The sequence below is a fragment of the Embiotoca jacksoni genome, unplaced genomic scaffold (genome assembly GCF_022577435.1).
Source record: "Embiotoca jacksoni isolate LCO1_2020_lvr unplaced genomic scaffold, fEmbJac1.0.p SCAF_1, whole genome shotgun sequence".
NCBI classification, from domain to species: domain Eukaryota; kingdom Metazoa; phylum Chordata; class Actinopteri; family Embiotocidae; genus Embiotoca; species Embiotoca jacksoni.
Window position 1 is genome coordinate 10,444,961 of NW_027185229.1, and position 26,334 is coordinate 10,471,294.

Consider the following 26,334-nt stretch of genomic DNA (forward strand, 5'->3'; position numbering starts at 1 on the left):
ATTGGTCCATTTGGCTAATTCTGTCTCGTATTTTTACGATTTGGCAGGTGACTTATTGTGTTTGTGCAAATTGCACAAACTCGGTGTTACCCGAGTGTGTGTTTGCCGCAGTTGAAGAGACTTCTCTGCTGCGTCAGATTTGGTCGCGTGTCCCGCTCCTTTCAGACGGGACGAATGCGTTCCCAGAGATAGAATGGAGTTGCGGACGGGATGTCTAAGCCAAGACTGTGTGAGACTGGTAGCTGGTGTGATTCCCTCAGTGCACGCAGATGTCTCAGTTTCAGCAGGAGCTTCTGTTACTGGCGCCAGCAGCGGTAATGGCCTCACATTGGTTTCGGAGATTCAGTTCGATGACAACACAAAACTGTGCACTGTAAGTCTTCTTCTTCTTCAAATGTTTGAATACTTAGCTCTCTGTCCCATGCCTCTCGGAGCCACGTGGCACCGTAAAACGTAGTGTTTAATTATATGTTGGATGACGCGAGACATAGCTGACACCAGCTGATCCTTGCACATTCGTTTTATGTTTTGTTAAGTATCAGTACTCCAGAACTGAACATCCCGTACGCGTTTTGTTATATCCCGATATAAACTGCATAGTAGTGTTATAAACACAAAGTTGGCTATCCTTATTAAACATCGTTCACTCGCCAAGACACCTGCCTACTTCACTCGTTCTCCTCGCACCATTTTCCACTGATAAAAATGTGATTTCTCCTTATCCTCGTCTCTTTCATTCCTAGCAGGCTCATAATTATAAACGTGTGGTTTCATATGCATATGAATATACGTGTCAAAATTACTGTTAGGATCAATATTTCCTGTTGGTAAACTGGACCAAGCTTGGCTGCTCTCCCTTTTGTGATGTCACAACCAAGTTGAGCTTTTTGAGGCGGGTATAAAATTGATCACAAAAAAAAGAGTCGAAATGTTATTGAAGTGCATTTTTTTTTATTTTTTAAACTAGTTTCTGTTTCATTTTTCTACACATGAATACACTGGGGTCGCCAACCAGAGAGTTACTCTTTAAGAATGACTGAGTCAGCTGATGGGTCATCGGGGTCTTTCACATAGTGTGCGCCTTTTCTGCTCAGCCTGCTGCTTAAACCTGCTGGTCATAATGCACCTTTGACAAACTGGTTTTGGCTCAGCGGGGCGCGATGTTAATGGGCGAGAGGATGGGGGGCGGGGGGGTTAATCCCAAATCAGGTGGTTCCTCACATGACTAAGTGTAGCAGATCAAGGCGAAAGGCAAGAGTGGGCTAAATGGCATCAAATAGAAAACAGTGTCAGAAACTGACACCAGCACAAGTGCGTCAGAGAAGCAGCCACTTCAAAAAAAGGGGCTTTCCTTTGGCAGTTAAAATGCCTTCTAATTGCTCACAGGCTGTGAGCATGATGCAAGAATCAAAATAATCAGTTTTCTTTCTGAGTTTCATTTTTTATAGCAAATTTCCACAGATGTCATCTGACTGGATCAATTGTGGCAACAACGGCCAAACTGGATGCGCAATTATCTTTGCGTCATATGGAAGTACTTACAAGTTGAGATCTCAACTTGTAAGGGTGAGACGTGTGTGTTTGAGTGTGTGCATGTGTGTGTGTGTGTGTGTGTTATGTGCGCGCATTAATGATTGACACAAGGCCTGGCTGCTTCAGGGGATTAACACATTTTAGGCCGATGGTCGACTCTGTCTGAATGTTAATTCTCCATTCTCAAAGCTGACTGATGTGAAAATACTTTAGCAGGATTCAAGGTCACGAAGGCGGGGATTACATAAAGCACTCCTGGCACTCTGGGGTAAATGAGGTAAAAAAAATTAAATAAAAAATAATAATCAATCCTGTCCAAACCCATACAAACCTGGAGTCACAAAGCACCGACATTGTTATTCAGGACTGAAGGTTAATTTCAGTAAAGACCACAGCAGTAGCTGATACAGTGTTACACAATACGGCATGTGTAGTCTCTGAGGCATATGCCAAGTGTTACCTGTACTGAGTAAGAACATGGGGGAAAGCTGTACTTGTTGAGTCAAATTACTACTGTCTATAGCAGGTCATTAAAATTCAAGACTTTTAAATACCTTCTTTGGCTTTTTTTTTTTTCCTGTTGCAACTGAATTCAAAGCCTATAAAGACTATTTATGACCTGCAGATACCCCGGTATTTATTTATTTCTAACATAAACCTACCTGAGTTAACTGGAAGTGGAAGACGGAGCACTTAAAGATAAAAATGCATGTGCATGACAACATCCTTACCCTGATCATTTCAGCCACGTAGCTCTCCGGGCCAGTGTACTCTGTCGAGTCCTTCACCTTCACCAGGACAATGAAGAACAAGTAGTGCCACATGTTGTGCTCAACTTTGATGTGTTCTTCAAAGGTAACCGTCTTATTGTCAAACTTGTCTCTCTCCAAACCTAAGAAGGAAAGGATACACCACACGGAGACAACCACATGCACAAAATAAATGTCACTGTCATTTCCTAGGAAGAGTGAAGAAACACACTGTGCGGCAAGATGACATAGTCGTTCTTGTGACCTAAACTAGGACGAGTGACAAAACAAACAAGAGGAAATAGGGTCATGAGGGAATGGGCAGACAAAACGTAAGAAGTGAAATTTACTTAAAGTCTTCATGAATTGCTTGTCACACCAAATCTCTGTGATCCATATACATTCTTGCACTGCATTTGCAAATAAGGATAAACCCTTAATAGTGTTGCCCAACATAAAGCAGTAAGAATTACCAGAGCTGACCACTGATTATTCACATGAAATGCCTTTCAGTGACAGACGAGGCCAGTGTATGTACAGTCTAACATGGTCAAGAACCAAATGCCAACAGGAAAAAACACGCCTCCTCCACAGCAGCACCTGCCATGACTAACTGTTCATTCTGGGAAGAGGAGGCGTATGTTTTTAACAGCCCCCATTCTGAAAACAGCCCTGATGCGAAGCTGCAGCACAGCAGTCGCATGCTCATACAAGAGCAGGCTCTGAGCAGACCACTCATTTGATTTTTCGTAATCATTTGCAAGCTTTGGCGTTCACACCTGCTGATTGTGCTGCTCCACTAAGGCTGCATGCAGCGTGTTAAGTATCAAGTGAAGCTTTCACTCGAAAGATCTTTCGACTTTTTTTTTTTGTTGTTGTTGTAATTCTATGAAGGGAGTACGACTGCAATACAGCAATGATTGGAAAAAGGTCATGAGTCACATGGTCCCATAAGCATGACGAAACAATGTTCCTGTTGAGTAGACAGAATGGCTCCAATATATTCTCTCGTCTTTTTTCTGCTTCACCATACACCATACAAAGACAATGCAACTTAATTTGTTTTCTCACCACAAATAAAACATGTTGTCTTCAGGATTTCCTCTTTCTTCTGCTTCTCGCTTCTCAGGTCAGCAAATGTATCGATGATGACACCAAAGATGAGGTTGAGGACAATAATGATGACCATGAAGAAGAAGAGCAGGTCGTAGATAACTCTGGCTGCAAACAGGGGTTCCTGTTGAAACAAAGACAGGAAACTCTTAAGAACGAGCACGATAAGCCGAAGTGAAGCTCAATCAGTTACTCACAGATGAAGTTGTACAGGCATATCAAAAATATCTGCTTTGAATAATAGTTTGTGTCTGAATTAGCTTTTTGTCAGGAAAGTTTACTTAATTATTCTTAATTCTTAACTGTATATAAACTCTTTCTCTCAACAGTTTACCTGCTTTCACAGCGTACGTGTACTCAAGGTTTCAGTTTTACACACCACTCGTGTGACTCGCATACCGGCCCCTAAAACATGCTTGTTTGTACATGTTTTTGAACTGAGTTAAGGTGAGCACACAAAGCTTCCACCTTCAGCAGATCAATATGAACGCTGCACAGTGAAGCTGTGAAGATTGTTTTTAAACTATCAAATAATCAAAAAAGTTACATCTATGTAAATAAGAATTCAGTTTCTGTCTAATATTGTCTTGTTAAATAAACATTGGGGTGACTTGTAGTGCCCTCTTTGCATGCAGAGTACGGTCCAGCTGTACACAAGACACCCTTCTGTTAAACACTACTGAAAACAGTATTGAACATTCACATGATTGTTAAACTAATAGAAGTCTTTATGACACATGGTTTATTTCTGGGGGTCAAATTGCAGATCTAAAGCATGTTGTGGTAGTGTACAAGCTTGTCCATATCCTGGATAAGCAGAGTTAATGCTTTTTCTGGCATGTTAAGAGTTATGAAAGTCCCCTCGGCAAACTCTTTGAACCTCAGCAGAGCCCATCTTTCCGTCACAGAGCTTCTTCAGACACACTGCACTGCTTCCGAAGAATCTCATCCACCAGATGCAAAACTTGTCTATTTTCTGCTTATTGGGTCAAACATGTCATGTATTTTTTTGAAGTTGGGGGAAATTAAGTGGTTGATCCTTTCATGGCCTCATTAAAAAATAAATGCCCTTTTTAAAAGATCTATCGGTGTCCTTCATCCACTTTAATTGAATTCAACTTAATTGAACCTTTGTGTGTGTGTGTGTGTGTGTGGGAGTAGAGTAGAAAAGTATGTTTGATGTGTGTTGCATTCTGATATCAGTGCAAGAGCAGAGCGCAGAGTTTAAAGACCAACAAAGAGTATTCTGGGCATTTAATCAAACTGCTCTTTACACTCTCAGAACCTTTATTGTGATTTTTTTCTTTGTGACCATGTTCCTTTTCTTTGTACCTCTTTGGATGGCTTCCGCAGGACGTCCCCAACTCCTCCCCCACTCCTGAGGCCGTGACTCAATACCGTGACTATGCACATGAGCAAGGAGTCACACGATCGCTCCTTATCCTCAATCACCACTGCTGACGGCTGGATGGCAACGGAAGCTATGGAGACACGCCATAATGTTAGCTGTGGGATCCTGTTAAGGCTGGGTGTAAAGCTTCATCCGCTCAGTCTGCTGCATTACTATCACCGTTAAACAATACCTTTCCACAAAAATTCATAAAAAAGAAAGCCCACAAAGATGACAACTACTCAGAAAATAGATCAAATATTCTACCAACACTACATGCATTTGAACTTTAATTTTCTAATACATAGTCTATTATTGCTTTATTGAATCAGTCCCATCAGGGGTCTGGGGGCGTAACGAGATTGTACAAGTCACCAGACTACCATAATTAGCCAGCCTGGTGATGACAGACATAGAAGCCTAGAGAAGGTCAGGCCCAGGCAATTTGAGGATTCAACACGGTTGGCTGATCAATTTTAAGGTGCTGCATGTGTTCATCTTTGAATGGTGGCTTTTCCCATCGAGGTCAGTCGGTTTGCAAGAACTCATTATTTGCAGTGAAAGGCTCTCTGAGTGAACCCGTCGACCTGCTTGTACCTGATGATAATTAATCCCTGACCTTTCAACCCTGGCCCCTACATCAGGTCTTAGGCTCGGCCCCCCGTGACCACAAGGAGTCTGAACCCCTGGCGTTTCACTCAGCTCCCTTAAAGCCCCAAGTTGGTCCAGCCGGTTTTAATCCCATGACCACACGACTGCCCAGATTTGCAGCTCAGTGGGACGAATCAGCTCTGGATGAGTCAGAAATCTGCACAGACATAATGACCTTCACATACAAGCGCACACATTCACAGGCGAGACATGAGCACGTAGTCATACACTAACACTCGGGAATCTCTTGAGAGACACGCATGCACAAACACATGGATTAACACTTAAAATAACCCTTCGAGCCCGCAACCTCATGTACACATGCACACATTTACCTCTCGTTTTTTTTTTTCAACCTACCATCCATCACGGTCTCTGCTGAACAGTTCTCTCCATTTTCTTTCTGACACACTCCACCGGAGAAGAACTCTCCCACCATACTGGCTCCATGTTCTGTTCAGTTGGGAACAACAATACATTATGCAACTGCATAAACTGTACAGGTTTCACGTTTGTGAGTCAAACATTTATTTTTCCACTGTGACGCAATGTGTAGGTGATGCTAAAAGAAAGGTGGATAGTTTTAAAGGAAATTAATGAAGAAAAATTGGACATATTTCTTGAATTCTTTTGCGACACTGATGTTTTTCAGACATGCAGTGTGTATTGGTGACTGAAGAAAACATTTATTGTAAGTCGCTTTGGATAAAAGCGTCAGCTAAATGAAATGTAATTCCATGTTTCAGTATCTTGAGTGTCTGGGTCAGGGAGGACAAGAAACGCATGTTCATCCCAAGAAGGGAATGAGAGGAAACCTGTATTTGGACTTACCTAGTGTTTTGTTGGGTATCCTGTCGACAGCCAAAATGAAGTCATCCTTGAAGAAGATATAGCCCACAATAGAGAATAGGTAGACGAGGATAAGAGCCAACACGGCTGTCAGAACAATAGAGCGGCCATTGCGGGTGACGCTCTTGATTACGTTCAGCAAGGTCTCCTCTCGGTAAACCAGATCAAAGAGCTGAAAAGAGGAAGGATTCAGAGGTGTGTGTATCTGTCTGTGAAACGTGCATTAAAAAGGAGGAACTTTATGTGTAAATGAGACCATGAGGGTGGATAAATCTCACGTTTCTCTTGGTAGCAATGCAAAGTAACAATGAACAATTGTATACTATGCAGTCTTCATTTCTATTCAGGACAAGATGAACCTAGTTTTTACTGTCATTTTTAGCATTTGAATAGTTGTGCAGTGAATAGGGTTAAGATTATATGTTTTGTATGTGCGCTCACGTACTAGCAGACTGTAAAAGAAGACATGGACAAAGACCCCCAGGGAGCAGATAATCAGGTAGAGCAGGTGGTACAGGAACTCCACATCCATGATCATGGCTATGTAGCCACGTGTGAAGGTTCCTCGGTTCCCAACGAAGCTCGTCAGGAAGATGACCTTATTACATAGCTGAAGAACAAAAGAACGCACACATCACATAGAAATGAAACACAGAATGTTCAAGGAGAGTAAAAAAAAGTAAGGTTTATGGTGGTATTGCGATTTCAAAATGGCCATTGTCCTGCCTACTGGTTGAATCCCTTGGAGTTATGCATCGGCACATTTCTATTAGCAGCTGTAATGCTACCTAACAACTCAGTGTGCCTGCATGTCCACTTGCAAAGTGTTGGTTGAATGCTTAATGTTGCGTTACACTACTGGCAGTCGCCACTGTGTACACATTACTCCTGTATGAGCAAGTTCAATGTTAGCTTAATGTTTGGTATGTGATTGCGACTTGTGCTAAAACAAATTTTCAGTGGATCATCCACTGGGCAGTAAAGCATATCTGAATCTGACACTGAAACACACTAATGCACACTTACATTGAAACCTCCCAGGAAGAGCAGCGTGGGCTCTAAGCCGACAGAGAAGATCAGGCGCAGGATGGTGGAGGCAATGAGCGCCCTGATGCCGTGAGGCTGAGGCAAGACTATGACAATAGCCAGAGACACCAGCATGGCCATCCATAGCAGGGCAGACAGATGGGGCTCCAGGGTGCCTGAGGACGGAGGAGGTCACATCGGGGAGAGATGTGAGACTTTCCCTTCAATCGTTTCTATTACAGTCAACTAAAGTAAGTACAAACATTTTATTTTCCTATTTTTTCCCTCATTAGTGATACATGTCACACTACTTGACATCTGTACACCATACTTCACCAGTTTGTCTTCTTTACAGTTTCACAAAGAACTGTGGCATCAGCATTAATGCAGCAATTTCATACTTGCAGAAAAAGAAGGCATGCATGCTCTTTTCAGTAAGCCCTTGATTCATATTTACTTATTCATAAATATACTTTGGAAACTTGTAGATCAACATTCCCTCGAAGGCAGAATGTCTTATTCAAAGAAGGTAAAAAAATAATGTTTTTGTGTGTGTGTGGTAGTGTTATTTTTTTTTAGACAATTAATGTTCCACATTAATCATTGGAGGTCAGCAAAGCATTATCATGAGCTCACCAGGAAACAGCTCAGTGCCAAGTCCAGAGCAGCGGAAAAGCTGCATCACCTTGTCAATCTAATTCCTGCATGCTCACACAAAAACACATTTGTCACGTTGCAAAGGAAGTCGGTCACTTTTGTCCGAGGCACTAAAAGGATCACTCTCGATTTCTCCCTCAATCCTCTTCCTTCCGAGGCTTCCTTCTTGTGTGTACAGATAACATAACAGGTACTTGTTACATAACCTCCTGTTGGCTAAAAATACACTTGGCTCCAGCCAAGTTCATCAGCGATGGTCCTAGGTACAGCATCGTAACAGGCTACTTGCGCGTCCGGATTTGGCACCCAACCCAGACACAGTAGCTCGGACGTCACACACCTACAGTCTGAGGCCATTCATCGCTCATCTGCAGCTATAAGAAGATAGAGAGACTTAACCTTACACTAAACTACTTACACTACACAGATCCAAGTTTCTCAATGTTGAAAGGCGGCTGAGCTACAAGCTCCACTGTCCATGATTACTGGTCGACACAAACCCCCACCTGACCTGAACCGCAGCATTAATCTACAGGAGCTCGGTAGCCTGGAGATATTCAAGCCTTTATTACTGACTTCCACACTTCCGGGTGCCACTGAAAACTGTCCCCTACAACAGATTTCTGTAATGTTGTAACACTCGCAATAAATGCTAGTTGTGACCAAATTAAGTCCAGTGGGGGAGTTTCATAATCAGTTTGCATGAATATGAAGAACCATCGGAGCTCATATGAGTCCAGGACATAGTGCCTGTCCTGGATTTGTGTGTATGCATCTGTTTAGACATAAGCATTCATCATTGTGCAACTAAAGGCTCAGGTTTTTTTTCTTAATGCATAATAACTAGCTTCATTTGGAAGCCAACATAACTTAAGCCATTTTGAACAGACTGGCATGGCCCGGGATGAACTTCTAAGCTTTCCGAAGACCTTTGACACCACAAACCACAGTGAGTTTGTAAAGTGAAGCTAACAACCTCTTTTTTTGTCTCTTCTACTCCACTGCAAGGAAGTTCAAACAAAAGGGACCTCGCCGTTTGACCCCAGCCAGAACAATTGAAAGTTTATGCGAGTCACAATGTGTGCTTCTCTTTGCAGTGGAACAATGAAAGCCTTAATGGATGCGGCTTTTCACATCCCCACAAACACTGCCCTCAAGGAGAACTGAGAAAAAAAGGAAAGAAATAAGCAAAAAAAAAAAGAAAAAAGAAAATGCACGTAAAAACACACTCAGCTCTGTCACTTTGTCCTTTGGGTGGTGAGGAAATTCCTGTCACGCAGGAACTGATGTCCCTCGACATCTCTGTTGGAATGAATTCCCTATCTGAAGTAATCTGTTACATCTTGTGACCCAACAGCACAGAGTTTCCCAGCCTAAATCTCTAAAGTAGGGCTATATGAAAAAACCTGACTGAGCAGAGGTTAACATGATGAGGGGAACGAGGTCAAATATGTAGATCCCACAAAGACGCTGATTTAACCCTGTTTTTTTGTCTTTGTTATTCTTTAAGAAGTTTTTGAAAATGTTATTATTATTTTAAATGAAGAACTCTCTTCATTTATGAGTGTTGATACATTTTTTGCCTCTGTTTTTTATGCATACATTGAAAACTTGATTTAACATTACAATGACATCACAGATGCTTAAGGGCTGGCAAAATTATTGACAATGTTTTTGTTTAAAAAAATGTACAGTGAAATCCCAAAATGACTTAACACACAACAGATAATAGATTAACCAATGAAGGTAGTATAGACTTGATTTTTGTCAGGTACCTCAGAGTATGATTTTCATTTAAATTATGAACTTTATTACCATGTTCAGGTGGGATGATTGACAGCAACTGGAAAGATTCTCATGATTTAACAATTATGAGCGTATGCCAACCTAGAAATCACAGGATGGTTGTGAGACTGCGGCCGTGTGAGGGTTAAAAATACTGTGCTTTGAAAATATCCCAATGAATTCATGAACTTTTGTGTTTAATTGTCTTAAATGATGGACTTAAGTTGACATGATCAACTGTTGAATGCTAAGGACAGAAACCACTAATTACAATAACTGATGTGACATGAATGCAACACTTTTTTTTAAAAAAAAGCACAGAATATCTTATGGACATCAAGACCACAAATAAATCCCAAGGAAAGTGTAAAATATTGCATTTGAACTCTTGCTGTATGTGTATTTGCCTCTAATCAGGTAGGTGTCCCTTTAAATGCTATCTCGAGCTCCACAGTCAGTGATGAAGCATGATATTGTATTTCCCGCTAGAAATTCTGGCCTTATGGGGTGACCACAGTATTTACAGTCTGCATGCACACGCACACACATGCATACAAATACACACCTAATTACCAGGAGTGTTACATACAGAGCAGATAACTACTCAAACCAATAGCATTGGGAGATGAGACAAGAACTCTGATGAGATGTTGAGTCGTGTTAGTGTCAAGCTCAGAAAAGGTACCGAATCAATAAACAGGTCAGGACCTAATTAAGAACAAATCCATCTTGCTCTTTTGTGAGGGGACTGAAGTTCAAGATCCAAGTCTTCAGCTAGGATTACATTCACATCACACCTCTGCTTGTGGAGAAACTCACTTTTGTTAGGGAGGTGTGAGGCTACACCCAATGAGGTTTCTCAGGCACGGGAACTTCTGTAAAGTCTTTGCACTAATAATGCATCTTTCTGTATGTGATACATGCCAAATGCGATGAAAAAAATGTAAAAAAAAAAAAAAAAAAAAAGAAATTGCAAATGCTGGGATGCGAATGCTCAGTCACATTAAGAGCTGTTAAATGACGCAATCTATTATCTGCAGTTAAGATCTCAAATTGAAAACACTTCTGCTGTTTGTGATTACTTTGAATCATCCCATTTTTAAAGCTGGCGCTAAGCAGATATGAAGTTATTGTTTGAGCAAAGAATCCTAAAAATGGTGCCCCATGAATTTAACATCACTCTTCTAAAATGCTGCTGGACTCATGCTTAAAGCGTTAAAAGAAAAAGATCTACAGTGATGCAGATGAGCAGAGATATTATCTTTCCATGCAATGATCTTTCTTGTCAAAATCGCGTAACTTTATCACCCACAATACATGCTGAACGGTGATAATTCAGCTTGAGATCAGGGTGTGTTATGGGAGTAATGGCATATTTAACCTCAAGCAGAGATAATATGCTAGGCTACGTTATTTATAACACTAACTCCCCCCCCCCCCCCCCAAAAAAAAACAAAAAAAAACTTGTAGTCTTCGTCTCCAACTGACACAAACTCATGTGACATCACTTCAGTTTGTCCCCTTTAAGCTCAAACCTTTAAACATGAAGCCCTGTTTAATGTCACTGTCATTTTCACACAGGGACAGAAGAGAAAAGGACCGTGGTAGAGCTCTTCCCATTTTCACAACTTGTCAATGACTCTGGAAAGTGGGTGTGGCTTCCAATTGAGTGGTTTTGGAAACTGGCTGACACAAAATCTCTTCCTCTCCGTCTTTCAGACTAATGAGAGTTTACATTGACCTTAACTCCAAAGTTGCCCAGAGGTGGTCTACGAAAACTTCCTCTGACACACGCTGAGCTGACTGATGTTTCTTTTCACCTGGCAGCAGGAAGCTGCACCCGTGTCACAATATCCCTCCAGACCCTCAAATAAAGAGTTTACCAAGGTGAGTGTATTAGGACGAACCAAGAGTTTAAAAGATGAAGACTGACTGACCTCCACCTCGGACACCTTCCAGAGGGTAGAAGAAGGCCACGAGCAGGTTCATTAACACAGCCAGGTTGAAGGAGATGCTGCTCCAGAACGACATGTTCCTGGAGCACCAGTACAGGATGGGCTGGGCTGGAGGAAGCAAATCCACACAGGTCATTGTACTGCAGAGAGAGCACTGCAGCATCCAAACATCATGCAGACATCTCCACATTAACTGTGCTTTTTACAGCTTAGCTAATAGAGCACTTTAGTTTACAGCAAGTAAAACACATTATGACAAATCATTGTTTCACATCAAAATTAGCTAAATGGATTCAAATTAAATTTTCAATGAATATTAATCAAAGAAAAGATGGGGAGGCTTGACTTTGCACTACAGATACCCAACTCTGCTGTAAAGATGCCACTGAAACCCCTGAACTACATTTGTTGACAGCAGTTTTTGTTATCCAATTACAAGTTTCAAAACTCTCCCTTTCTATAAAATTTTGCGTTGCAACTATAAAATGGTGCCATTAACAATTTATGACATCGATAACCTAAGCGGTGAACAGAACATTTTGAACATGTTTTTTTTTAACTAGCCATTCATTTCAAAACACCCTAAATCTAAGATGAACTTTTTGGTTGATTTGGTACATGTAATTTGGGGGGGGGAGGAAAACACATTAAATCAAACAAACCACAATGCTCTGTGAGGTCTCTTTGACTTTACAATCACCAAAAAACTTTAAACAACTAAATCACTTTGAAGTGTAAAATCAGGGAAAATGTAAATCATTTTAAGTACAAAAAGAAAACCAAAAGTCATCCATGTTTCACATCAACTAAACCATTCTAAGTTTAGAAGAGTAAAAAACACATGCACATATTTGTATACAGACACACAGGCCCTCTTTAGACCTTGGTCAGGAGATCAGTATCGTGGCCAATGCTATTTTGAGCCCAGCTATTCATTAGAAAAGAAGGTGGGGACTTTTAGCAACTGAAGTCACCATATTTATGACGAGTGGTTCGCACCAGCGGAACAATGTAGTCTCTTGCTGTGCTGATTCATTTTAGATAGGGAAGAGGTGGTTCTCCTCACATGATTTCACATTATAGACTTCCTTCAGGCCTGACCATGGGGCAGGCCACAACGTGCTCCTCCACCAAGAGTGTACAGATGTAAACAAAGCAAACACTGACGGAGAATCAGTCAGGGGTTCAAAGGGAAACTGAAAAGAGTATGAATGACTAACTACTTGATTTACTGTAGCAGCGCTCCGTCTGCGTTGTCCATTATTAAGCCGCTAATGAGCTGCGGACACAGTGACTTCGTTTCGTACGATTACGAGCTAGATCTTTAAACTCTTTTCCTTTTATCTTTATTTTACACAGCAAAGCGTTAACTGAAAACACAAATAATATACTCTGTCACACGGTAGAAAAACTACATGCTCCCATGTCTAATGCAGCTCTCTGTTTGGCACCTGCTGCCATCATGACGTCATTAAATCACAAAAAAAAAGGGAGCGTCATTCATAAATGTCTTTCAATATATTTTACATATCTTAGTTCCTGCACAATGAGCATAATTCAGAAATGTAATGATTTATATTCCCGGAATTCAAATTAACTAATATAATACACTTGTGGCTCTTACATTTATCATTAGGGAAAAATAAAAGACTAACGTGAGGAGGAGGCACGTTAGGATTTTTTTCCCTTCACTATTCTTTCTATGTGGTGCTCAGAAAACATCTCCCTATGTGTTGGCATCCTGTTTCTAATCTCCCCTATGCTGACGTGTCCATTACCCTGCTGTGATTTGTCTGCAGTAAGGTTGTGCCATGTCAGAAGCAAAGGCTGTCTGACTGAGTGTGACCTCATGCTAGCAGGTAGATTAACAGGTCAGCCTGTTAATCCCATTAAAATGGGACAGATTTGGAGAATCCTGCTAACTCAGTTGGCTTCCTTCATTTGTTTTCAGTTTCCAGAAAGACAAACCACAGGAATCTGCTGCTGTGATCTCACCAAAAAATATATGGAGACAGACAATAACAGAACCACGCTGACATCACTCTTTCCAGGGTGGCAAACATCACTTCACAACTTTACAACATGTTTTGTTATCCTATCTTAACCTTTAACGTAATCAATATTATAATGTATTATTATTATTGTAAATAAAATGACTATACTGTAACTTAAGTCTAAGCAACTTATCAAGGTTTACACACTTCTCCACTTCCATCCCTCCAGGTTTCGAGCTAAGAGAGAAGAGCTTCTCACACATGGACCTTGCAATATTTGTCATAATAAAATAAGACAAACTGTTGTGTTTGTGAAGGAAGACTGTATTCCTCTAAGTGCTTTGAAACTACCCAAACAGTTAACAGCTCTGCTGACTGTGCAGCTAATACCTAAGAGTTATGTGGTTGGCACAACTCAAACTTCAAGTTCGACCTGTCTGATTGTCGAACATATCTGTGTTGGATTTGTTTGTGTTGTCATTTTTGAGTTCCAACAGTGCCATGACCTGTTTTTGCTGTAGTTGTACCCGTGTTGTTGTTGTTTTTTTTAATCACAGCTGGCCGTTCACAGTGTTTTCAGTGTTGACAACTTGTTAAATAACACAGGAATACCATCAGATAAGAGTCATAAAAGAAAGCTTCATATTTGCTGCTTAACCATTTTTACTAAATATAATCTTGCCTTGGTGCCTGAGGCCTTATCATCCTTTAAAGTATATGTATATTTTTGTGGATTACGAGATCTTGAGTTGGCAAAATGCCAGAATGACTTGCAGGGAAATTTGGCTTGCAAAGGAGTTTGGGAACCCGGAGGGATGCTCGAGAAAAAGAGTGCAAACCTGGCACTAGAAGATAAAGAGTTGGGGAGAAAAACTTACAGGGAACTGTGTTGGTGTCACCAGTAGCCTCTTGAGTACCTCGCAGCTTCTTCTGCCAATTCATCTCATTGAAGAGATCCTCAGAGCGCAGAAAGAAGTCATTAATCTTGCTGCCTTGCTCATCACGCTCTGTGGTGTAGTAGACACGCAGCTTGGACTCTTGGGTGAGGAACTCGCAGATGTTGGGCACAGGAAAGACTATCTGCTCCATAGTGCGGTCCAACCGTACAATCTGGACACAACCACAGCAGCAGCCACCAATCACAAACTCTCTGTCACTGTAGTGGGCAAATCCACCTTCATTCTACAAGGCACAGTGTTTATAGATCATATGAATAGGTTATTTATTCATTCAAATGGACTGGTAAAAACTGCACTGTTGTGTTGACTTTCTTCATGAAAGCAGCTAATGAACTGAAGCAACACCTTAAACTAAAAACACTTTAAACAATCAGCCTTCCTTCTGCTCACTTGCGTGCACAAAGGAAAATGTGCAAACATGCCAAAGGTGCTTGTCATCCTGCCTCGGGACAAAATGAAACTGAAAAGGAGGCCAAGAAAAGCATTATCACATGCCTCAAGTCCATTGTTATGCCAAAGCATGTCGCAATCCTCTCAAACTAACGCAGACATCTGGCAATAGATGTCAGATAGAGAGCATACAACAGTGATATTGTGGGAAAACATCACAGTGAGACAGTAAATTAAAGATAAAATACCATAAAGACATCAGCAGATGTGAAATAGCACAGTTTAGCACGGGCATGGAGCCAACAACTGACCTCTATCTGTGCTGTATGTTTGGCATAGAACTCCAGGGCCTCATCCCCCTCTCCGTATGTCCCCCCTGGCTTCAACATAGCCTGCAGTTCCTTGTTGTGACGGGCTAACTGAAACAGTGACAGATTATCGTCAGAAAGATTGTTTATACTACGACCACAAAATGTTGCCTATAATGTGCAAATATGCACCTGGATACAAATCATGCTATTTTATTATTCTTTGGATGTAAGATAATCCATCCATCCAGCCACAAAGCTGCAGGGTGGGGACTGACAGTTGGTGTTACATAACTATAATTATTGTCATTATAATGAATTGATGCTATGCGCAGCGTTCAGCCTGAGGGCTTAAATAGAGATGAGTGCAGAGTGACAGGTATTACATGTTTATAGCAGCCACAGCAGTTGACACATACAAAAACCAAAAGGTCTCTGGAAATCTATTGGTGATGTACTACATTATGCAGCTGTGCTTGTGCTCCAGCGTTTGCGCACAGTCTGTCCACACTGATTTTATTTGTAGATAGTTGTTGGCTTACTTGATGTGCCAAGATGTAGATATTATGGCCGACATTACGTGGAGATGCAGAATGCTCCTCCTCTCCATCCTCACCCTCCTGCGGCTCCTCCACCTCTATCTCACCCTGCATGTAGGCCTTCTTGATCACCTCCACCTGCGAGAATACAGACTTGTCATGATAACATCCACTTCATGCCATGTGATGCTTTGCATGGGGTCATACGCACCAGCTCTTTAGGTCGCATATTGTACAATATCCTCTCAGCATTCTCACTGTCATGGCGACTCTCCATAATTGCAAGAAGCAGCTTGGAGGCATTATTCTGTGAAAAGATGAGAGGAAAGATAACAGCACGAACATGATCAAGGTTATTTTATCTACCTGATGTTCAGCATTCTGCATTGTAAATCACAGGCTGATTTTATGTGAATCAAAAACGACCGAAGAGGAAATCCATATGTAAATATTACATAGTCACTGTTATGTAATTTGTGATGGAACACTTTATAAGGAAGCGTTGTAACAGCATATTTTGGCTTAACTACTTACAGTCAACATTGTTTTGAGAATCTCCTGCAATGAGCTCTTGTGAACGAGGTGTCTTAACTTCTATCATGAGACACTTGTGGCTACATTGCATTATTATTTTCTGAGCTACTGTCAGTGATGTCATTTTTGTATATAATATATATAGATATATACTGTACTGTATATACTGTGCATTTTATATTTTATATTTAATATTTTTACTGCTATTTTACTGCTATTTTACTGTTTTCTATTATTCTATTATTATCTATTGCTTCCTGTATGCTGCTGTAGTGAAAAAAAAAAAATTCCTCTTGGGGATTAATAAAGTAACTACCTAACCTAACCTAACCTAACCTAATGGTTAAATAACTTTGCAATTCAATGATTCATTTTTCCCCCGTATGAATTAGAATGTCCTGTCCCCTGCTTTAAAACTCATTAATTTCAAGCGATTAAAAAGTCTTGTGCCTCTGACAGAACAATCATGTGATGTTCTCATATTCTCATGTGACGTCTGTACGAAATGAACCAGCAGAGGAAATAAACACAAAATAAAAACACTGATCTGTTTCAAAAAGTGTTTCCGCTCTTCAGATCCACTAAATAAACCAATGAGTACTCACTTTGAGCTCCAGCACCAGATCCATCCTCTTCTTGCCAAGGGGGTTGATGTCATTGAGGATGAGAGCGATGATGATGTCAATACCATTGCACTCATGAGTCGCAATGCAGTTCTGAGGAACACAAGAAAATAAATGGAAATGCTTTTAGCAGGAGAGGGATTTTGGAATCCTGATTGTCAGGACTTTTATGGAAAAAGTCTGACATTTAAAGAACATATATATATATTTTATATATAAAGCTATATAAAGCAGTACAGCACACTAGTATTTTCAATGATGATTTGATAATAAATACAGTAATAATCTATATAACAAGTCAAGCTCTTCGCCAATCCCATCGTTTGTACTGATGCACAATTACTGTTACTGATTTCTATAAACTTATATCACAACAGAGATGCTGGCACTGATCCGATGTATCAAAATAAAGCACGTCATATCTTCAGAAGACTGGATATTGGTCTGATCGAGTCATCTGATTGGTCCCAGTTTCCTTATGCAGAATGCTACAGCAACCTCAAACCTGTAGCCTGCCAATAAGAGTCATCTTCTGCAACAAGAAGACCAAAAAGTCCCACAATAGGTGTTATGGGGCCAACAGAGCCCTGATTTCAACATCATGGGGCTCAGTCTGGATAACTTAAAGATATGGGAGACACTGAGTCAAACTGAGACATTTCTCCAAGTTGCTGAACAACCTACTTGCCAGGTACCTTAATAACTAAGTGTAAATAGAAGAGCTGGTGTCGTTTTAAAGATGAAAGGTGATAAAAACCAAACACTGACTTGACTCAGGTTTTTACAGTTCACCACAGTTTGTATTAATTTGACTGATACATGTCATGATTGGTTCAGGGCATCTTTGTTCAAACTGACTTCCGATCTTTGTCCAAGACACTATTTCACATGATAACATTTCACAACTATTAGTCAAGTTTCAGAAGTATTGACTTCGTACTCACAAATGACTATATTACCATGCATGTACATGAACTGATCAATGGCTTGTGGCAGCCAAATGTTTTAGGGTGTCTAAATACAATTTAACAAATATATTTAAAACTACACAAACAGAACATATAAAACAAAAACAATTCCTGCACTTGTCCCTGTTAGTGCACATGAACAAAGAGCTGTGTTTAGTCTGGCGAAGCAATTAGCTCCGTCCGAAGTTACTGAAATCTGTTCACACAGTGACTGCATTTAGCCAGTTGATTGTTTAGTCATGCCAGTTTCACACTAAGATAAAATGACCCGACGGCAGTAACAACACAGGATGCCACCATCATGTGAGAAGACCAAGCGATGCTAATCTGTGCCAAAGAACAAACAAAGGCACACTGCCCAGAGGCGTTGCGTGGTTGAAGAGAGATGAGAGACTGTGAAGCTTCAGCACGGCAGCTGAGCTGGGCATGAAGCACTCAGGGATAATTACAATACCACCCAAACAAAAGCACCAGTATGATGACGGAGATGAAGAGTCGCCCCCACGTTAATTTGATAGATAATCTATTTTTTCATGAAGTATTAAAAGGTACGTCTTAACTGCTAGCTTGCACTGCAGTGTTCAGTGTGTACATGTATCACCTGGTTCTCATGACAGGGACCCTGGCAGTATTCAGTGAGGCTCTCCACAGTCTGGTTGATGAGTCCTACGTTCTTCTCGTTGATGTACAGTCCCAAAAGCCCGAGTCCTCCTGTGGTGCTGCCGCAGATACAGTCCAGGAACTGGAGAGTCTCACACACCAGATTATAGTTGTTCTTGTTATTCTGGTTGCGTAGAAAGTTCTGGAGGAGAACAATGAGATAAATAGAGTTAAATACTTCACAGGCATGTCCCTTTTTATTATCTGACTTTTAATTCTTCACTCTGTTGTGTTTGTGTGACTTGACTTGACTATTGGGACTTAGTTTGTTATCATGGACTTAGGCGGTATGACATGTCGACAACAGTTTTTGCTTTAATTTACAAATAAGGAAATGAAAACTGTGAGATTTGACATTGAGAAAAGAAAATCCAACAAAGTATTAATAAAAGATGATTCATCTCAGTGAAGAGAGAGTGTGGTATCATAAATATTCTTTAAGCTCCTGATCAGGAAATCTAAAAGATGTTATTTTTCTCTGAAAAGAGAACTAAAAATAAAAAGTCGTGATGGCTCCACTTTTACTTCTTGTTAGGCATGGAAACCTATACGGCAGCGAGACAATTGTGATGACTTTGGAAGAACCAAAACATCTCAATGAATTGATCATCTGTGCAGAATGGCGAGCAGTAAATCAATATCTTGCACCCACACGGGGTCAGGATGGGTGAGACAGAGAGATTCCGCACCGAGCCAACAATCATTTAAAGAAAGCCTTTCCTGCTTTGGGCTGTAAACAGAGTCAGTGCAAGAAGGAAGTCTTCTGTCTGGGCTGCTGGAACTAGCCATTACTAAACACTAACACACTCCTCATAGTGAAACCAGACCAAGACACAAGATATGGAAACAGCTGCATCAGGAAGTTCTGCAACTGGTGCCTATTTTCAACATGGTTTCGTTTCTGTATAATCGAGTGTGGTGATTGAAATTCAGAACACAGGTCAGGAAATGTTAGCATGACGTGGGCTGACAGGGGGCATGACTAGTTAGTCAAAACAAAAACCCTTCACTGACAGCAAAGTGGTCTACCTGTAGATCTCTGTTGTGATTCTCGCACAGAAGCTGCATGAGACGCAAGATTGGCTGCATGATGGTGATAATGACACTCATCTCGCCTTCCTCCTGGCTCTTATCAGCGGTTGGGACAGGAGTGCCGTCAGCGGCCGCTTGGTGCTCTTCGGCTTCGGCCTCACGGCGGTAGGTGGCGTAGGCCTTCTTGGTGACAGCAGAGGCCTCCACTAGCTGCTCCTTAACCTCCTCGGTCGCCACTGCCACCACTGGCACATCTTTCACTGACATTGGTATAGGAGAGAGAGTCAAACACAGACCACCGGCGATAAGACAAGTGTGACAAAGAATATGTACACGCCTAGACATGTTTCAAGGAAACATTGCATTTTTACAGTGGAGAGACCTAATTTGGTCCAAGAACATGTCATTTGACTAAATTTCTTACTTTAATAGAAAAGAAAAATATGTTTTATAACTAAATACTGTATTAAATGACATAATGTACAAATGAGAATGTACAAGGATTTAAAAAAAACAAAACTGTTTTTTGCAAATATTACACATCTTGCACTGCTTCTGACACTTTGTTAGTTGCTTGTTATTCCTGCTTTTTATGACAAAGTATAATGACAACAAATACAACTTACATTACAGTCTGGGTATTCAATCAGATCAGAGGCCTCGTACACAGAATGCAGCAGAAGTTTACTTTGCCGGTTTCACGTGTAATTTACATGTACGGTCTAAGAATTTCTTCTCTGGCCTATTGTTACCTTGGTGAACCTAACTCCTGACCCTCTAACCTTTCTTGCGTGCTGGCGTGTCTTTGTCTGGTGGTTCCTCATCCTTCTTCTTGCTGCCCAGGTCACTTGTATTGACAGTCACAGTGGCTTTTATCTCCTGCTGGGCCAGCTTCATGCGCTCATAAAACACCTTGAAGAATTTCTCCGACTTGTTGTCCCCTGTTAAACGTTGAAACAATGACCGCTGGAGAAAATCAAAGAAAAGGTTTGAAGAATGGTTAATTATCTGATGTTCCAAACAGAGGAGTTTACACACCACTTTCACTGACAACCCTGATTTAAGGTGGTGGACAGTAAAGTGAACAACATTGATGACCACGTTACTATGGCACTTGCTAAGACGTGGGTTGTGTTAGGCAACAAGGAAACAGTCAGTTCTTGAAGTTGATGTGTTGGAAGCAGAAACATTTTTTAGAGCACAAGGATCTGGGTGATTTTGACAAGAGCCACAGTGTGATGGCTGGACGACTGGGTCGGAGCACCTCCACAAACTAGGTCTAGTTGGGTGTTTCTGACATGCAGTGGTTAGTATCTACCAAAAGTGGTTCAAGGAGAACAATTGAGGAACCAGCAAAAAGGTCGTGGCTCACTGATGTGCATGGGGAGCAAGGCTGGCCCGTGTAGTTTAGCCCCACAGAAGAACTGCTGTACCACAAATAACTGGAAATCATCATGCTGGCTCTGATAGAAAGGTGTCAGAACCTTTCTATCAGTTCCAGCTCCTTTGCAGCTTTCTGCATATGGACCCATCTTGACTTCTGTCCACCACTGAAGGCACCTTTAATAGGCACGTGACCATCAGAAGTGGTCTATGGAGCGATGGAAGGTCTTCTTTTACATTAAGTGGATGGCTGGTTGAGTTGTTCACCTCGAGAAAAGACAGCAGCAGGATACACTATGGGAAAAGGGCAAGCTGGTGGAGGCAATGTCAAGCTCTGGGCAATGTTTGGCTTGGGTGCTGGCATTCATGTGGATGTTACTTTGACATGTCAACCTGCATAAACACTGTTGCACACCACACACACCCCTTCATGGCAGTATTCCCTGATTGCAGTGGTCTCTTCCAGCATGAAGCACAAGCAACAGCCTTTATGCACAGCAACACAATTTTCAGGAAGGGTTTGAGGATCATGACAAGGAGTTGAAGGTGTTGACTTGGCCTCCAATTTCCCCAGATCTCATCTGTGGGACGTCCCGGAAAAACATAAAATCAATGGAGGCCCCACCTCTCAACTTACAGGACTTTAAGGACATGCTGCTAATGTCATGCTGCCTGATACCACAGGAAACCTTGGGTCTTTTGGAGTCCATGCCTTGATGGGTCAGAGCTGTTTTGGCAGTACAGGGTTCACCAACTCAATATTAGGCTGAACGGTATACAAACCAGCATGTTATCAGCAATGTTTCTTTTTAAAATTCAAGGTCTTCAAGGTCAGAATACATTTGTAATTTTCAGCAGCCCAGTTTTTATTATAGTGTCATTGTGTCTCAGTTCTCATGCAGTGCTGCGAGCCAGAGGGTTTGACTAGAAGTAGTTACCCAAGTCTCTCTCAGTGGCAGGAAAACATGCTGTAAGGCTTCACCATGCTCACCTGATGTTACACTATCTGCCCTCTGCCCCCTGGGCTCAAAGCAGTTGTGGCTCCCTGAGGGCTCTACTGGTTGTTTACACTTACAAACACACAAGCAACAGCAAAAAACAAAGACAAGATCTGATAAAAGCATGCAGCCAAATTCAAAAAGCATGCAACCTACAGGTTTGCAACCACAACCTGCTGAGGCCACACATTGACCATATATGTGCTTTGCAAGCGTGTACATATTACATGTTTATAGAACTGAACTCACTGCTGCTACAGTAAAAACTAAATTCATGGAATAGCACAAGACCACAAATTTTAGCTTTTATGAGTTTCTCAACAATACAAAACAGAGAATTTCTCAGGTATGAGTAAGAGGTTTGTGAAGTCAGGGTGAGGAAGGAAATGTTCCGCCTATAACTTAACCACACAAAGACCAATCTTGTGTGAAAGCCTTGTCTGCATGGAGTTGTTGTTTTTCTGCAGCAGGCTCATATGTTCCGTCCCATTTTCCTCTCAACAATCCCTCCTTACATAAGACCTGTAATCAGCTGAGTGGTTACAGTGAGGGCACACAGCGCCTCGGCTCAAACACTGTTACATCAGCCCACAGAGGGAGAGCAGTGGCAGGAGAGAGAGGGAGGAAAACCCTGCCCGACTTTCATTGCCAGAGCGGCACGAAGTGAACGTGTGGTGTGAGAGGGAGGAGGAATGGTCCAAAAGTGGGAGGGGGGGGGGGGGGGGGTTGATGCAAGCAGGAGTTATCACATACAGAGATTGTGGGGCAGTTTTGAAAGCCTGTTACATAAGACTCTTTCCAGGTTTAGCTTAACTGTTAAGTTTCTGAGAGACGGTAAAAACATGTGAACAGTGAAACTATGTAAAAATGCAGTGCACGGCACTTAAGTAGCATATCTGCCTAGACAATCTTTCAGAATATGAAACAGTGAAACCTTTTTAGTGAAAATCTCTGCAGAATCACCCGACTCAAGTCCTGAGGGAAGCAGAGCACCTAATGTATTAAATTGTTTTCCTCCTCTCCTTTATGCAACGGTTTCTTCTTGCTTGTTTTTCAAGCTGTTAACATCATGTTGTTGACAAGATAGGACCATTTACTGATTGTGATCTGATTAACAGACTTATGCAAGAGGCCTGATTCGCCAAACAGAGACAACAGCTCCAGGATAGCAGCTTTACAAGATCCGAAAAGACCTCATGACTGTGGTCATAAAAACATGATTTATTCACTAATGTGAGGGGAATCATTTTGCGAACTCTTGACTGCCATATACGCCAAAGGCAAAACAAACACCATGTAACAACTTTTGCCCTGTGCTCTGTCTGCAGAGTCAGGGCTGGTATAACAGTAAAAGTCTGACAGGGTATCACAAACTGTCAAAAGCTGTCATAAAAGCTTGTTTGACTTGTTTATTAGACCTTTTAATCACTTTTAATATATATATATATATATTTTTAACATTAAACCTTTTAAAAGTTTTACTTTTTGTTGTCTGTAAAAAATGTTTAATATCTGCATAGAATCACAAATATTACATAAGCCCTTATATAAAATAACATATATCACTGCTAGCTCTGTGGTTGACATAAAAAATGCACCTTAACCAACTTTTGGCCTACTAATGAAACATGAGAACATTGAGTGAGCCACCAATAACAATGATTCATTCTAATGTCCTTCCACATGTTTGGATTTCAGGCCTGACTCGAATAAATTATATCTGTATACCCCTCACTGATGAAGTGAACTACATTAATAATCTTGCAACAATGGTGCGAGTCTGGGATATACCCAAGTGGTCATAAGTGTCAGTTCTCGTAGTCAGCGTGTTGGATGCCGCAGAAATAGCCAGGTGTAAAGACTTTTGTTGTATTTGCGATTTCCTTAAAATTTTTGCTGGCTAGGCTACAACCTTGGGTGACCTCGAAAACAAACAAATGCATGTGTTAGATATGGTTAACAGAAACAAGGGCTTATCGTTTTGGCCAAATCTCTGAAACGGCAAAGCTTGGGGTGCACTTGATAAATAGTCCAGAGAGAATAAGAGTACATGTTCATTCACTTGGATCATGCTGTACTCCAGCAGCTGGCTAACTTCAAGAGACAACGTAATGCGATTAAACAGAATTAAAAAATCTTGGAGAAGAAAAAGAAGTCCACAAAACAAGATCGATAGCAATCCCTTCAAACAATGTTTAGCCCCTGCTTCTCCCTGTTAACTGCTGAGTCAGTCAGTCTCAGTTTTTCACTACGAGGCAGATTAACCCTCTACATGTCCCACTGTAGGGCTTTAAGCCTCCTGGGAGCTGTGCTGATCCTGCTGCTGCCAGTCATGTTCAGCACAAGCAGGTTAAGATTGACTCGTAATTCTGTCTCCTATTCCACAGAATCAACATGGTGGCACAGAGGGGCCTCCTTTCTGATTATTCTGCGCTTCTACTTTTCCCTCCATTTCCCGTCAGCTGCCACCCTGGCTTCTGGCATCAACACGGGCCAGTTATGTAAGGCCTGTTTACACCATCAGCTCTCTCCTTCTTTTTATCCGTCTCCCGCCTTTGCAGCCTGACACCTTGGTGAGTGACAAAGCCATCTCTGTGCTTATTGGAGGGCTTCAGTTGAGTACTCTTCCACTGCCCAGCTGGTATCCACGGAGATCTGCTCTTTGAAGCTATGACGAGACTGCCAGATAGAAGGTGTAAATCAATGTAAACTACACGTGCGTGCGTGTTCTCTCAGAAAACTGTACAGGCAACCAGCTTGGCAAAGAGTAAATGCAAGTGACTTGTGCAACAAAATGTAAATCACTGATCTGACTCAAATTTACACACGGCAGGACTAGGAATTAAACTTAAATAAACTATAAACTGGGATTTAAAAAGGGCAATCCCTTCCTCACTCCATATTTAAATGATAGCTGGTATGTTGATGGGGCTGATCCCTGGAAACTCAAATCTTTTTAAAGGTTTCCAAGAGGTATCTGTAAAGTGAACTTGAACCAGGCAGAGGTGGGGAGACGGGGGCGGGGGCAAATCTAGCTCGGAAGGGGCCAAGGGTAGCGGTGTGCCACAACAAGCCTATTGAGTAAGAGCGGTGGCACCTGTTCACCCCTGTGACAGTTATGGATCTGAGATCATGAGGACGTGTTGAGAAGATGGATGGTGGGCTGGGAGGAGCAGTGATTTTACACTTCTTCTGTTATATAACACATACAGACACACACTCTCTCAAAGGGCTGTTTTTGGAATACAATTTGTAGCCTTTATGTATAACCTACAGAGTGTGTGTGTGTGTGTGTGTGTGTGTGTGTGTGCGTGCGTGCGTGTGCGTGCATGTGCTGATGGGGTGTACAGATGTCTAAGCAAGAACGTGGGTGTATGCTATAATACAGTACGTGTTTGCTATGTGCCTGCCACGTTATCCTGTTCAGGGTGAGCCATGCTGGATTCTGTTATTTTTGGCAGGTTATGTAGGTCAATAACTAATGTTTGACATGTGCATGCAGCAGGGGATAAGGAATGATACTTACTCAAAGCAAAAATTTGCGAATTTGTCAGTGCACTGTCTTCAAAATAGTGGATTTATTTAGATTGTTGTTGTTACTTTACTCCACACTTAGACTAATTAAGCAAGGACTGCTACTACGTGACTGCTAAACGTGTATGAGCGTATGGGCTAAGCAATTACAAAAAAAAGCTTTAAGATTTGTTTAAAGTTAAGTTTTGAGAGTTCATCAAAAACTCTCCTTGTTTACCTACCAATGATTACATATGGATGAGGTGCATCAGTGACATCATAGAGTCTAATATTTACAGTAGAAAGTTTGCATATATCAGCAAATTTAGACAGATTCTCATGACTCAGGGATTAGCACGTTGGGGGAGATCCCCAGTTTCTGAAACTCAATTTTTGGCATGAAGTCACAAAGTGCAAGTAGTTGCATTTAGGTATTACTGTGATTGAGACTGTTTCAGATACTCAATGAATGGCATCTTAATATGTCAATGAAAACAAAAAAAAAAAGCAATCTCTGACAAGTAGAAGCTAAAGCTAAGGTGCAGTCTTCTATTACAGCTAAATAAAAATCCTTAGATAACACGTTTGCGGCTGTGAAGAATGACACCTGACAACCCAACAAATGCAATCATTAGGATTTCATAAAAAATGTAAGTCTTCGATGTCTTTTACCTGACGATTCATCATATGGGGTATTACTTCTTTTGACCAACACATAAACATGT

At 41.3% G+C, this 26,334-nt stretch overlaps 1 protein-coding gene across 8 annotated transcripts in view; it reads right to left on the reverse strand.

The window, feature by feature from the left end:
- The window catches only part of itpr1b (inositol 1,4,5-trisphosphate receptor, type 1b), an 81,688-nt gene that overhangs the window by 6,877 nt on the left and 48,477 nt on the right, over positions 1-26,334 (reverse strand). For all 8 annotated transcript variants that reach the window (XM_069162656.1, XM_069162400.1, XM_069162318.1 and 5 more), the window contains 16 exons: positions 20,498-20,681; positions 19,713-19,975; positions 18,625-18,825; positions 17,038-17,148; positions 16,110-16,205; positions 15,902-16,036; positions 15,363-15,470; positions 14,581-14,812; positions 11,691-11,816; positions 7,312-7,487; positions 6,731-6,895; positions 6,268-6,457; positions 5,797-5,889; positions 4,728-4,876; positions 3,354-3,519; positions 2,265-2,425 (listed from right to left, as the gene is read on the reverse strand). In XM_069162656.1, coding sequence (XP_069018757.1) covers positions 2,265-2,425; positions 3,354-3,519; positions 4,728-4,876; positions 5,797-5,889; positions 6,268-6,457; positions 6,731-6,895; positions 7,312-7,487; positions 11,691-11,816; positions 14,581-14,812; positions 15,363-15,470; positions 15,902-16,036; positions 16,110-16,205; positions 17,038-17,148; positions 18,625-18,825; positions 19,713-19,975; positions 20,498-20,681 — 2,556 coding nt within the window. The remainder of the gene's footprint in view (positions 1-2,264; positions 2,426-3,353; positions 3,520-4,727; positions 4,877-5,796; positions 5,890-6,267; positions 6,458-6,730; positions 6,896-7,311; positions 7,488-11,690; positions 11,817-14,580; positions 14,813-15,362; positions 15,471-15,901; positions 16,037-16,109; positions 16,206-17,037; positions 17,149-18,624; positions 18,826-19,712; positions 19,976-20,497; positions 20,682-26,334) is intronic.